The 14,414-nt window shown below is 49.7% G+C and overlaps 1 protein-coding gene across 1 annotated transcript in view; it reads left to right on the forward strand.

Moving 5' to 3' along the window:
• Positions 1 to 14,414, forward strand: part of dscama (Down syndrome cell adhesion molecule a) — a gene marked incomplete at both ends in the record, with an annotated part of 242,599 nt that overhangs the window by 137,204 nt on the left and 90,981 nt on the right. Inside the window, 2 exons of the mRNA XM_084320475.1 lie at positions 2,132 to 2,428; positions 13,859 to 14,127. Of these exons, the coding sequence (XP_084176601.1) occupies positions 2,132 to 2,428; positions 13,859 to 14,127 (566 nt within the window). The remainder of the gene's footprint in view (positions 1 to 2,131; positions 2,429 to 13,858; positions 14,128 to 14,414) is intronic.

Genomic DNA, 14,414 nt, shown 5'->3' on the forward strand with positions numbered 1-14,414 from the left:
CGAATGTGGCTAACTGATCGACCTCTTGCACACAATTAATGACATGTTGTGGACAGCCATACCGGTGACAATGTTTAGCTTTTAGTGCCAAATGATAAGAGTCTGAGGCAGAGTCTCAAAAGAGAATGTTGAATATTTATTGTGCATTAAAAATCACAACAGAGCCTCTGCTGCTAAACGGAGCCTTCTGGAAGCAAGTGCAACAACGTATAATGTCAGTGTGGAACCAATGTGCCAACAACTTTTCCATGGGTGCATAGTTGTCATTTAATGATACTAATACTAATCTATACAATCACCTGTTGTTGAATAAATACCATTACTTTCTAGTTATTACTAAAAAACAGTATATATAAAACAGTAGCTGTAAAAATGAAAAGAAAAAAAAGTTTTATAATTTATATAATATAATTAGTTTTTTAGTACATTAACACTTTGAGTGCCACGCCCGAGAAATTCGGGTTTACGACCCGACCGTTGAATGCCACGTCACGGCTATTATCGGGTGTTTTTTTTTAATTTTTTTATTCGCAATCTGAAATCATATTGCATCACGCGAGCCTACCGTTGGAGATCCAGGGACTGCCGGCGATCAGATGTGAAAAAAGCGCCCCCCTATCGTCTCCCAGATGGTAAATCACCCTTTTGGAATGGACTCAATGAAAGTGAATGGGAGAACGGATTTCTGACTCCACATTTTACTTCTCACTGATGCAGCCGGGGTCTACCAGAGTTCATTCTGGAGCCTCTGAGCCGCGCGGATCATGTGTTCTACTGTATACACGGTTGATCAATACATTTATCGATTTTTTCGAATGGCGATCGGAAATTGGAATAAACCATTTGGATACCATCTGACCTCAGGTAAGGAATCTATGTTATCAGTGTTATGATAATCAGACTCGTTTTCACAGAGATATAAGCGTTTATGTGATATGTGATATGGCTGTTTTTACAGTAAGCCATGAGGAAATAAGAGCAGCGATTATCAGTGCACGGCATGAGCGTGCGTGCGCACACATATACTATCGATCATCTAGCGTTTATTTGAAAACGATTCATAAATAGGCCGACAAATGACAACGTTCTGGAATATTCCAGTAAAAGGCGATTATCATAGGCATGGGTTGTTTTTCCCCGGAAAACGGTGATTTTCAAAATGCTATCAAACGGAAATGAAGCGATAAAAATACAATCTGCCTTGCCAATGTTGACTGGAAAATGAGTCTTTGATAAGCGACGGGCAGATTAGACACATAACCATAATTTAAAACATAGATTAGGCGATATTAACGTTAACATTGGCCGTGGACCGTGGAATTCAAGGGGGTAAAAAGGAAAACACGGCCGGCGCTCAAAGTGTTAACAAAAAATAGACAAAAATGTCATCAGTTTTCGTCGACAAAATCTAGACTAAAACAAAAAAGACTAAATTGAGACAAAAACTGACTAAGACTAAAATGCTCAGACATTTAGCTGACTAAAACTGACTAAACAAAAAATAAATGAAGATGACAAAATATGATGAAAACTAAAAAGTAGCACTTGACACATGACTAAGACTAAAACTAAAATGAAAATAGCTGCCAAAATTAACACTGATTGAGGCTTTTGTTGGGTGAACCGTAGAGGATGCATTATATAAAATATACCCCCCATATGGTCAGAAAAGATTGGGGATTTAATAATGCTCATGACAATACGCTAATTTCCCCTCCATACAACATAATTACAACCGGAAACCATATATTGCATTTGTCCTTCCCCCATCAGATCATATATTTAGCATTTTAGCATTTAGTATTTTTAGATTATATATTAGATTTAGATTATTGGATTATTAGATTATATATTGCATATATTTAGCATTTAGCATTAGCATTTTTTTATTATTATATATTAGATTATATATTGTAACTATTTATTGTAGGGCAAATATAACTACATACCCTCATCTCGCACCTTGTTGCCCATATGCACATGTCCAGAGTTATTTATATTGATTTGTTATATTGTTTACACTGCTTTTTTACTACCTGTACCTCCCCTCCCCCCTCACCCATGCTGCTATGATGCCTGAATTTCCCCCAAGGGGATCAATAATGGAACATCTTATCTTATCTTATACCAGACGGCACCCCCAAGATCCTGGCCTCGTTTAGCGAGAAGGTCTTCAACATCAACGAGTTTGTGTCGCTGGCGTGCATGGTGAAGGGCACGCCGGAGCCCCGCGTCACGTGGACCCTGGACGACGAGCCGGTGGTCCGGGACGGCCGCCACCGCATCTCCCACCACGCCAACGCCGAGGGACACGTGGTCAGCCACCTCAACATCAGCCAGACGCAGGTCCCCGACGGAGGCGTCTATCGCTGCGTCTGCAACAACTCGGCCGGGACGATCTCCTACCAGGCGCGAATAAACGTAAGAGGTGCTTGTCAGATCAGCTCTTCCAACACACCATCACATATACACATTGACGTGTCTTGATTTGGTTTGTTGTTGTTGTCATCATTGTTGTTGTTGTTGTTGTTGTTGTTGTTGTTGTTGTTGTAGCTTGTCGTTGTTTTGGCTGATGCTTGTGAATGGCGAGTGAGCTGATTCTTGGAGTACCTGACTATGTTCTTTGAGAGGTTTTGCTTTGTTTCTGTCACGTGTGCTTTACTCATGACTTGCTGTACATTGTGATATTAAAATTCAATCTGTCACCCAGTGAGACTTAACACATTGACTGCCACGCTGTTTTCCCAGCTTTGTACTTAGTGTGCCAGCGCTGTAAAGTATAGGGATTTTCACTGTGCGTTGCGGTGTTTGCAGGGCTATATCTATATTCTATATTATAGCTATGGAGACAATACTATGGCTCATTTGACATTAACAATCCATCGTTCAACATGTGAAAAAGAATAGATTTTTTTCATGTATACGTTTGCGTGTTATACCGTGGTGAATATTGTATAGTTTCAGAGTGATCCTGGCTAATTCCTGAAAACGGCGCTATGGAGCAATATGTGAATTTAGCTAAAAGCGTTGGCGTTGCTCGCCTGTACACGCTACTATTTCGTATTTCCAATTCAAAGGTATATAATAGGTATTATGTTTCATCATGAATGCATGAAAAAGGGGGGGGGGGGGTCGTTTTTTGATGCTTTGATCGCCAGTAACGGCATTCGTTTTGAATACTACATAGGTTGATCGGCCGGATAGATATGAAATCATTGTAGGATCAAGGTGGAATGATTGATAAGGTCATATAGTCCTTACCTTTACTAGGAGGTATCCCAAAAAGAATATTCCAATTGTCTGATCGTGATTGTTAACAGAATCAGGCTGTAGGGCAACAATAATGTGGTCAAGGCATGGTTTCTATCTTGAGCCTTAACTGGTGTGGTTTATTATTCACATGGCAGAGCAGTAACACTACAGGTCTTCTCTTACTGAGAGACTGGGGGAAAGAGAAAGAATGGGAGGAGACATCTATATTTATACTTGCCACATGGTGGTGTACCTGAGTGGCTCCGCCTAGACCGCCCTCTAGTGGAAACAGTTATATATGCAGTTAGACAGTTACTGGTGGAAACAGTTATATATGCAGTTAGACAGTTACTAACAATCCTACACAGAACCTCTGACTTCAACAGTGATTTTCCAGTATTGATGTAGATCGGGTCCCTGACACGAAGTGGCACGGGATATGCCTCAAGTGTGCTCAACGCGTTTCGAAGTGCTCGCATGAAGCGATTCACTTGGCTTGGTCTAAATTCTGTGCCCGGACCATATACGATGTAACACAGAGTGTGAAATAAGGTTTCAAAAGGTGGGCGATACTGCCACCTAGCAGGATGCGGCCGGTATTGCGCTTTTGGGATTTCAGAATGATTTCCTATGGTAACACAGAGGTCCGTGAACATGTAATGAATAAAAAAATCGAATAAAAGAAAAAACGATCAAAACCAGAGAAATCTCGGGTCTGGCAGCGAATGTGTTAAGGAACTTAAATAGTGTCAGAGTAGGGTGAATACACATACATGGACGGAGAGAGTATGCAGTCATTGGCCTTTTCACATTCCAAATGTACACTGGTACACTGGGAGGCACAGGGACAGGAAACGTGTGTGGTGCGCGGGACGTCCTATGCAGTCATCTGCTTTGCGGACCCTCACAGACGCCCATCTGCATCCTCTACGTCTGGACCATGAAAGGGCCTTCGCTGACCCCTGCTTCTTCCTGCCTTTAACCCTTTCACTACCACACTACCAAAGGGTTAACCCCTTCACTGCAACAATACAGAAGGTTAACCCTTTCACTACCACACTACCAAGGGGTTAACCCCTTCACTGCGGAAATGCAGAAGGTTAACCCTTTCACTACCACACTACCAAAGGGTTAACCCCTTCACTGCGGAAATACAGAAGGTTAACCCTTTCACTACCACACTACCAAATGGTTAACCCCTTCACGGTGACAATACAGAAGGTTAACACTTTCACTACCACACTACCAAACGGTTAACCCCTTCACTGTGAAAATACAGAAGGTTAACCCTTTCACTACCACACTACAGAAGGTTAACCCTTTCACTACCACACTACAGAAGGTTAACACTTTCACTACCACACTACAGAAGGTTAACCCTTTCACTACCACACTACAGATGGTTAACCTTCTGTAGTGTGGTAGTGAAAGGTTAACCGCCTGTAGTGTGGTAGTGAAATGTTAACCTTCTGTAGTGTGGTAGTGAAGGGGTTAATCTCCTATTCAAAGTGGAGCTGCTAGTCCAATAGTCCCCTACAGAGGCCTTCCTACCATCAGTCATTGGTGTGTCACCATTAACTACTCTAATGCCCTGCTTCCTACATAACGCCAGCTTTATATTGGGCTGCCATTATGGTGATTTACAGTTAGCACTACTACAGTAGCACATGGCTCTGGAGCTATCTGCTGCCTACAGGGAGATGGTTGGTTGGAGCTATCTGCTGCCTACATGGAGATGGTTGGTTGGAGCTATCTGCTGCCTACAGGGAGATGGTTGGTTGGAGCTATCTGCTGCCTACAGGGAGATGGTTGGAGGAGCTATCTGCTGCCTACAGGGAGATGGTTGGTTGGAGCTACAGTATCTGCTGCCTACAGGGAGATGGTTGGTTGGAGCTATCTGCTGCCTACAGGGAGATGGTTGGAGGAGCTATCTGCTGCCTACAGGGAGATGGTTGGAGGAGCTATCTGCTGCCTACAGGGAGATGGTTGGTTGGAGCTATCTGCTGCCTACAGGGAGATGGTTGGAGGAGCTATCTGCTGCCTACAGGGAGATGGTTGGAGGAGCTATCTGCTGCCTGCAGGGAGATGGTTGGAGGAGCTATCTACTGCCTACATGGAGATGGTTGGAGGAGCTATCTGCTGCCTGCAGGGAGATGGTTGGAGGAGCTATCTGCTGCCTACAGGGAGATGGTTGGAAGAGCTATCTGCTGCCTACAGGGAGATGGTTGGTTGGAGCTATCTGCTGCCTACAGGGAGATGGTTGGAGGAGCTATCTGCTGCCTACAGGGAGATGGTTGGAAGAGCTATCTGCTGCCTACAGGGAGATGGTTGGAGAAGCTATCTGCTGCCTACAGGTAGATGGTTGGAGGAGCTATCTGCTGCCTACAGGGAGATGGTTGGAGTAGCTATCTGCTGCCTACAGGGAGATGGTTGGAGGAGCTATCTGCTGCCTGCAGGGAGATGGTTGGAGGAGCTATCTGCTGCCTGCAGGGAGATGGTTGGAGGAGCTATCTGCTGCCTACAGGGAGATGGTTGGAGGAGCTATCTGCTGCCTACAGGGAGATGGTTGGAGGAGCTATCTGCTGCCTACAGGGAGATGGTTGGAGGAGCTATCTGCTGCCTACAGGGAGATGGTTGGAGGAGCTATCTGCTGCCTACAGGGAGATGGTTGGAGGAGCTATCTGCTGCCTACAGGGAGATGGTTGGAGGAGCTATCTGCTGCCTACAGGGAGATGGTTGGAGGAGCTATCTGCTGCCTACAGGGAGATGGTTGGAGGAGCTATCTGCTGCCTACAGGGAGATGGTTGGAGGAGCTATCTGCTGCCTACATGGAGATGGTTGGAGCTATCGGCTGCCTGCAGGGAGATGGTTGGTTGGAGCTATCTGCTGCCTACAGGGAGATGGTTGGAGGAGCTATCTGCTGCCTACAGGGAGATGGTTGGAGGAGCTATCTGCTGCCTACAGGCAGATGGTTGGTTGGAGCTATCTGCTGCCTGCAGGGAGATGGTTGGTTGGAGCTATCTGCTGCCTACAGGTAGATGGTTGGAGGAGCTATCTGCTGCCTACAGGGAGATGGTTGGTTGGAGCTATCTGCTGCCTACAGGGAGATGGTTGGAGGAGCTATCTGCTGCCTGCAGGGAGATGGTTGGTTGGAGCTATCTGCTGCCTACAGGGAGATGGTTGGAGGAGCTATCTGCTGCCTACAGGGAGATGGTTGGTTGGAGCTATCTGCTGCCTACATGGAGATGGTTGGAGGAGCTATCTGCTGCCTACAGGGAGATGGTTGGAGGAGCTATCTGCTGCCTGCAGGGAGATGGTTGGAGGAGCTATCTGCTGCCTACAGGGAGATGGTTGGAGGAGCTATCTGCTGCCTACAGGGAGATGGTTCGAGGAGCTATCTGCTGCCTGCAGGGAGATGGTTGGAGGAGCTATCTGCTGCCTACAGGGAGATGGTTGGAGGAGCTATCTGCTGCCTACAGGGAGATGGTTGGAGGAGCTATCTGCTGCCTACATGGAGATGGTTGGAGGAGCTATCTGCTGCCTACATGGAGATGGTTGGAGGAGCTATCTGCTGCCTACAGGGAGATGATTGGAGGAGCTATCTGCTGCCTACATGGAGATGGTTGGAGGAGCTATCTGCTGCCTACAGGGAGATGGTTGGAGGAGCTATCTGCTGCCTACAGGGAGATGGTTGGAGGAGCTATCTGCTGCCTACAGGGAGATGGTTGGAGGAGCTATCTGCTGCCTACAGGGCGATGGTTGGAGGAGCTATCTGCTGCCTACAGGGAGATGGTTGGAGGAGCTATCTGCTGCCTACAGGGAGATGGTTGGAGGAGCTATCTGCTGCCTACAGGGAGATGGTTGGAAGAGCTATCTGCTGCCTACAGGGAGATGGTTGGTTGGAGCTATCTGCTGCCTACAGGGAGATGGTTGGAGGAGCTATCTGCTGCCTACAGGGAGATGGTTGGAGGAGCTATCTACTGCCTACATGGAGATGGTTGGAAGAGCTATCTGCTGCCTACAGGGAGATGGTTGGAGGAGCTATCTGCTGCCTACAGGTAGATGGTTGGAGGAGCTATCTGCTGCCTGCAGGGAGATGGTTGGAGGAGCTATCTGCTGCCTACAGGTAGATGGTTGGAGGAGCTATCTGCTGCCTACAGGTAGATGGTTGGAGGAGCTATCTGCTGCCTACAGGGAGATGGTTGGTTGGAGCTATCTGCTGCCTACAGGGAGATGGTTGGAGGAGCTATCTGCTGCCTACAGGGAGATGGTTGGAGGAGCTATCTGCTGCCTACAGGGAGATGGTTGGAGGAGCTATCTGCTGCCTACAGGGAGATGGTTGGTTGGAGCTATCTGCTGCCTGCAGGGAGATGGTTGGAGGAGCTATCTGCTGCCTACATGGAGATGGTTGGAGGAGCTATCTGCTGCCTACAGGGAGATGGTTGGAGGAGCTATCTGCTGCCTACAGGGAGATGGTTGGAGGAGCTATCTGCTGCCTACATGGAGATGGTTGGAGGAGCTATCTGCTGCCTACATGGAGATGGTTGGAGGAGCTATCTGCTGCCTACATGGAGATGGTTGGAGGAGCTATCTGCTGCCTACAGGGAGATGGTTGGAGGAGCTATCTGCTGCCTACATGGAGATGGTTGTAGGAGCTATCTGCTGCCTACAGGGAGATGGTTGGAGGAGCTATCTGCTGCCTACAGGGAGATGGTTGGAGGAGCTATCTGCTGCCTACAGGGAGATGGTTGGAGGAGCTATCTGCTGCCTACAGTGAGATGGTTGGAGCTATCTGCTGCCTACATGGAGATGGTTGGAGGAGCTATCTGCTGCCTACAGGGAGATGGTTGCTTGGAGCTATCTGCTGCCTGCAGGGAGATGGTTGGAGGAGCTATCTGCTGCCTACAGGGAGATGGTTGGAGGAGCTATCTGCTGCCTGCAGGGAGATGGTTGGAGCTATCTGCTGCCTGCAGGGAGATGGTTGGTTGGAGCTATCTGCTGCCTACAGGGAGATGGTTGGAGGAGCTATCTGCTGCCTACAGGGAGATGGTTGGAGGAGCTATCTACTGCCTACAGGGAGATGGTTGGAGGAGCTATCTGCTGCCTACAGGGAGATGGTTGGAGGAGCTATCTGCTGCCTACAGGGAGATGGTTGGAGGAGCTATCTGCTGCCTACAGGGAGATGGTTGGAGGAGCTATCTGCTGCCTACAGGGAGATGGTTGGAGGAGCTATCTGCTGCCTGCAGGGAGATGGTTGGAGGAGCTATCTGCTGCCTGCAGGGAGATGGTTGGAGGAGCTATCTGCTGCCTACAGGGAGATGGTTGGAGGAGCTATCTGCTGCCTACAGGGAGATGGTTGGAGGAGCTATCTGCTGCCTACAGGGAGATGGTTGGAGGAGCTATCTGCTGCCTACAGGGAGATGGTTGGAGGAGCTATCTGCTGCCTACAGGGAGATGGTTGGAGGAGCTATCTGCTGCCTACAGGGAGATGGTTGGAGGAGCTATCTGCTGCCTACAGGGAGATGGTTGGAGGAGCTATCTGCTGCCTACAGGGAGATGGTTGGAGGAGCTATCTGCTGCCTACAGGGAGATGGTTGGAGGAGCTATCTGCTGCCTACATGGAGATGGTTGGAGGAGCTATCTGCTGCCTGCAGGGAGATGGTTGGTTGGAGCTATCTGCTGCCTACAGGGAGATGGTTGGAGCTATCGGCTGCCTGCAGGGAGATGGTTGGTTGGAGCTATCTGCTGCCTACAGGGAGATGGTTGGAGGAGCTATCTGCTGCCTACAGGGAGATGGTTGGAGGAGCTATCTGCTGCCTACAGGTAGATGGTTGGTTGGAGCTATCTGCTGCCTGCAGGGAGATGGTTGGTTGGAGCTATCTGCTGCCTACAGGTAGATGGTTGGAGGAGCTATCTGCTGCCTACAGGGAGATGGTTGGTTGGAGCTATCTGCTGCCTACAGGGAGATGGTTGGAGGAGCTATCTGCTGCCTGCAGGGAGATGGTTGGTTGGAGCTATCTGCTGCCTACAGGGAGATGGTTGGAGGAGCTATCTGCTGCCTACAGGGAGATGGTTGGTTGGAGCTATCTGCTGCCTACATGGAGATGGTTGGAGGAGCTATCTGCTGCCTACAGGGAGATGGTTGGAGGAGCTATCTGCTGCCTGCAGGGAGATGGTTGGAGGAGCTATCTGCTGCCTACAGGGAGATGGTTGGAGGAGCTATCTGCTGCCTACAGGGAGATGGTTCGAGGAGCTATCTGCTGCCTGCAGGGAGATGGTTGGAGGAGCTATCTGCTGCCTACAGGGAGATGGTTGGAGGAGCTATCTGCTGCCTACAGGGAGATGGTTGGAGGAGCTATCTGCTGCCTACATGGAGATGGTTGGAGGAGCTATCTGCTGCCTACATGGAGATGGTTGGAGGAGCTATCTGCTGCCTACAGGGAGATGATTGGAGGAGCTATCTGCTGCCTACATGGAGATGGTTGGAGGAGCTATCTGCTGCCTACAGGGAGATGGTTGGAGGAGCTATCTGCTGCCTACAGGGAGATGGTTGGAGGAGCTATCTGCTGCCTACAGGGAGATGGTTGGAGGAGCTATCTGCTGCCTACAGGGCGATGGTTGGAGGAGCTATCTGCTGCCTACAGGGAGATGGTTGGAGGAGCTATCTGCTGCCTACAGGGAGATGGTTGGAGGAGCTATCTGCTGCCTACAGGGAGATGGTTGGAAGAGCTATCTGCTGCCTACAGGGAGATGGTTGGTTGGAGCTATCTGCTGCCTACAGGGAGATGGTTGGAGGAGCTATCTGCTGCCTACAGGGAGATGGTTGGAGGAGCTATCTACTGCCTACATGGAGATGGTTGGAAGAGCTATCTGCTGCCTACAGGGAGATGGTTGGAGGAGCTATCTGCTGCCTACAGGTAGATGGTTGGAGGAGCTATCTGCTGCCTGCAGGGAGATGGTTGGAGGAGCTATCTGCTGCCTACAGGTAGATGGTTGGAGGAGCTATCTGCTGCCTACAGGTAGATGGTTGGAGGAGCTATCTGCTGCCTACAGGGAGATGGTTGGTTGGAGCTATCTGCTGCCTACAGGGAGATGGTTGGAGGAGCTATCTGCTGCCTACAGGGAGATGGTTGGAGGAGCTATCTGCTGCCTACAGGGAGATGGTTGGAGGAGCTATCTGCTGCCTACAGGGAGATGGTTGGTTGGAGCTATCTGCTGCCTGCAGGGAGATGGTTGGAGGAGCTATCTGCTGCCTACATGGAGATGGTTGGAGGAGCTATCTGCTGCCTACAGGGAGATGGTTGGAGGAGCTATCTGCTGCCTACAGGGAGATGGTTGGAGGAGCTATCTGCTGCCTACATGGAGATGGTTGGAGGAGCTATCTGCTGCCTACATGGAGATGGTTGGAGGAGCTATCTGCTGCCTACATGGAGATGGTTGGAGGAGCTATCTGCTGCCTACAGGGAGATGGTTGGAGGAGCTATCTGCTGCCTACATGGAGATGGTTGTAGGAGCTATCTGCTGCCTACAGGGAGATGGTTGGAGGAGCTATCTGCTGCCTACAGGGAGATGGTTGGAGGAGCTATCTGCTGCCTACAGGGAGATGGTTGGAGGAGCTATCTGCTGCCTACAGTGAGATGGTTGGAGCTATCTGCTGCCTACATGGAGATGGTTGGAGGAGCTATCTGCTGCCTACAGGGAGATGGTTGCTTGGAGCTATCTGCTGCCTGCAGGGAGATGGTTGGAGGAGCTATCTGCTGCCTACAGGGAGATGGTTGGAGGAGCTATCTGCTGCCTGCAGGGAGATGGTTGGAGCTATCTGCTGCCTGCAGGGAGATGGTTGGTTGGAGCTATCTGCTGCCTACAGGGAGATGGTTGGAGGAGCTATCTGCTGCCTACAGGGAGATGGTTGGAGGAGCTATCTACTGCCTACAGGGAGATGGTTGGAGGAGCTATCTGCTGCCTACAGGGAGATGGTTGGAGGAGCTATCTGCTGCCTACAGGGAGATGTTGGAGGAGCTATCTGCTGCCTACAGGGAGATGGTTGGAGGAGCTATCTGCTGCCTACAGGGAGATGGTTGGAGGAGCTATCTGCTGCCTACAGGGAGATGGTTGGTTGGAGCTATCTGCTGCCTGCAGGGAGATGGTTGGAGGAGCTATCTGCTGCCTACATGGAGATGGTTGGAGGAGCTATCTGCTGCCTACAGGGAGATGGTTGGAGGAGCTATCTGCTGCCTACAGGGAGATGGTTGGAGGAGCTATCTGCTGCCTACATGGAGATGGTTGGAGGAGCTATCTGCTGCCTACATGGAGATGGTTGGAGGAGCTATCTGCTGCCTACATGGAGATGGTTGGAGGAGCTATCTGCTGCCTACAGGGAGATGGTTGGAGGAGCTATCTGCTGCCTACATGGAGATGGTTGGAGGAGCTATCTGCTGCCTACAGGGAGATGGTTGGAGGAGCTATCTGCTGCCTACAGGGAGGTGGTTGGAGGAGCTATCTGCTGCCTACAGGGAGATGGTTGGAGGAGCTATCTGCTGCCTACAGTGAGATGGTTGGAGCTATATGCTGCCTACATGGAGATGGTTGGAGGAGCTATCTGCTGCCTACAGGGAGATGGTTGCTTGGAGCTATCTGCTGCCTGCAGGGAGATGGTTGGAGGAGCTATCTGCTGCCTACAGGGAGATGGTTGGAGGAGCTATCTGCTGCCTGCAGGGAGATGGTTGGAGCTATCTGCTGCCTGCAGGGAGATGGTTGGTTGGAGCTATCTGCTGCCTACAGGGAGATGGTTGGAGGAGCTATCTGCTGCCTACAGGGAGATGGTTGGAGGAGCTATCTGCTGCCTACAGGGAGATGGTTGGAGGAGCTATCTGCTGCCTACAGGGAGATGGTTGGAGGAGCTATCTGCTGCCTACAGGGAGATGGTTGGAGGAGCTATCTGCTGCCTACAGGGAGATGGTTGGAGGAGCTATCTGCTGCCTACAGGGAGATGGTTGGAGGAGCTATCTGCTGCCTACAGGGAGATGGTTGGAGGAGCTATCTGCTGCCTACAGGGAGATGGTTGGTTGGAGCTATCTGCTGCCTACAGGGAGATGGTTGGAGGAGCTATCTGCTGCCTACAGGGAGATGGTTGCTTGGAGCTATCTGCTGCCTACAGGGAGATGGTTGGTTGGAGCTATCTGCTGCCTACAGGAGATGGTTGGTTGGAGCTATCTGCTGCCTACAGGGAGATGGTTGGAGGAGCTATCTGCTGCCTGCAGGGAGATGGTTGGAGGAGCTATCTGCTGCCTACAGGGAGATGGTTGGAGGAGCTATCTGCTGCCTACAGGGAGATGGTTGGAGGAGCTATCTGCTGCCTACAGGGAGATGGTTGGAGGAGCTATCTGCTGCCTGCAGGGAGATGGTTGGAGGAGCTATCTGCTGCCTACAGGGATATGGTTGGAGGAGCTATCTCCTGCCTGCAGGGAGATGGTTGGAGGAGCTATCTGCTGATGGTTGGTTGGACTGCCATTGTTACGTGGCGGTATTACTGCTCCAGCATTCTCTGCTCAGTGCAAAGCCATTACCATTTCTATGTTGCAGAGAGAGAGAGAGAGAGAAAGAGAGAGAGAGAGGGGGGGGGGGGGGTATTCTCTGTATACTCATAGGCTTAATTTGATTATGTTCAGTCTAGCATGTTGCCAGGGCGATTCCGAACGCAGCCGTGCATTGAAGATAAATCTCCGCAGGTGCGCCGCTGCAGAGAACGCATTATGTTTTCTCACATCGCTGGATCCTTAATCGCACTAAAGAGAGAGTGGCTCGCCCGGGCCGTGCTCGCTGCTCAGATTACTGCACTACAGAGCCCGGTTAAACTGTCCTCAACAGTACGTCGAAAAGAAGCCTAATCGTCCATTTACCCTGATAGGGCTTGTGCTGCGGAAGCCTAGTGGATATTCTGTTGGTTTTGCCACACGTTTGTGTGTGTGTGCGTGTGCGTGTGTGTGAGAGAGAGAGAGAGAGAAAGAGAGAGAGAGAGAGAGAGAGAGAGAGAGAGAGAGAGAGAGAGAGAGAGAGAGAGAGAGAGAGAGAGAGAGAGAGAGAGAGAGAGAGAGAGAGAGAGAGAGAGAGAGAAAGAGAGAGAGGGAACACGAGTAATGGTTTTGATAATAGGTTCACAAGTGGAGAGACTAGGGAACATTCCGCTCTGATGCTTGTCAGAGGCGATCACACCGACAACAAGAGGAGGGAGCACTAGGTATTCTCTCCAGACTCAAATAGAAGGGAACCGTCCTTTTGCCTCATTTAGCCGTGATTAACTCCCACTACTCCTACTTGGAGGAGATAAGATGAGAGGGAGACTAAGTTTCGATTTTTCTTCTTTTTTACATGGTGCATATCTTAGTCAGGTACTCGTCCGTTCCCCAAATTTCAATAATCTTATCAATGTGTTGCTGTTGTTGTGGTTGTTGTTGTCGCTTTCTTGTCTATCATAATGAATCAAGACATATTAACTTGTGGTGTATTGAAAAGCACACAAAAACACTCCACCGTTCTTTTCTATAAACCCCCGCCGGCCTCAAAACCATTTTAAGAGAGTGTGTTTTCTCCATTGTGTCCCTTTAAGGGCCTGCCAGCATACGACCGATGAAAAATCTCACCGCCATCGCGGGGCGGGACATGTACATCCACTGCCGTGTCATCGGCTACCCGTACTACTCCATCAAGTGGTACAAGGACTCCAACCTGCTGCCGTACAACCACCGGCAGCGGGCGTTCGAGAACAACGGCACGCTGAAGCTCTACGACGTGCAGAAGGACGTGGACGAGGGCGAGTACACCTGCAACGTGCTGGTCCAGCCGCAGCTCTCCACGCATCAGAGCGTCCACGTCAGTGTGAAGGGTAATGTCTACATGAACTCACGTCGATCGCATGATGATGATGACCCAATAGTCTTACAATAGATGTGTCGAAATAGTAAGCCAGCCAATGCCTTGTGTAGTAATGATTTGATTTGATTTTCATAAAAAATGTATTTGTCTCGAAGATAGAAACATAAAACAAGTTTTAAAAACAAAAAGGTAAATAGTCAAAGACTATTTCCATACAATAAGTGTTCGAGAAGGAACAGAGGGAAGTATAAGAAATAAAAACGTATCAAGCCCTGCCCCTTCCTTACAAT

This window comes from Notolepis coatsorum (genome assembly GCF_963971535.1).
Source record: "Notolepis coatsorum genome assembly, chromosome: 8".
NCBI classification, from domain to species: Eukaryota; Metazoa; Chordata; class Actinopteri; order Aulopiformes; family Paralepididae; genus Notolepis; species Notolepis coatsorum.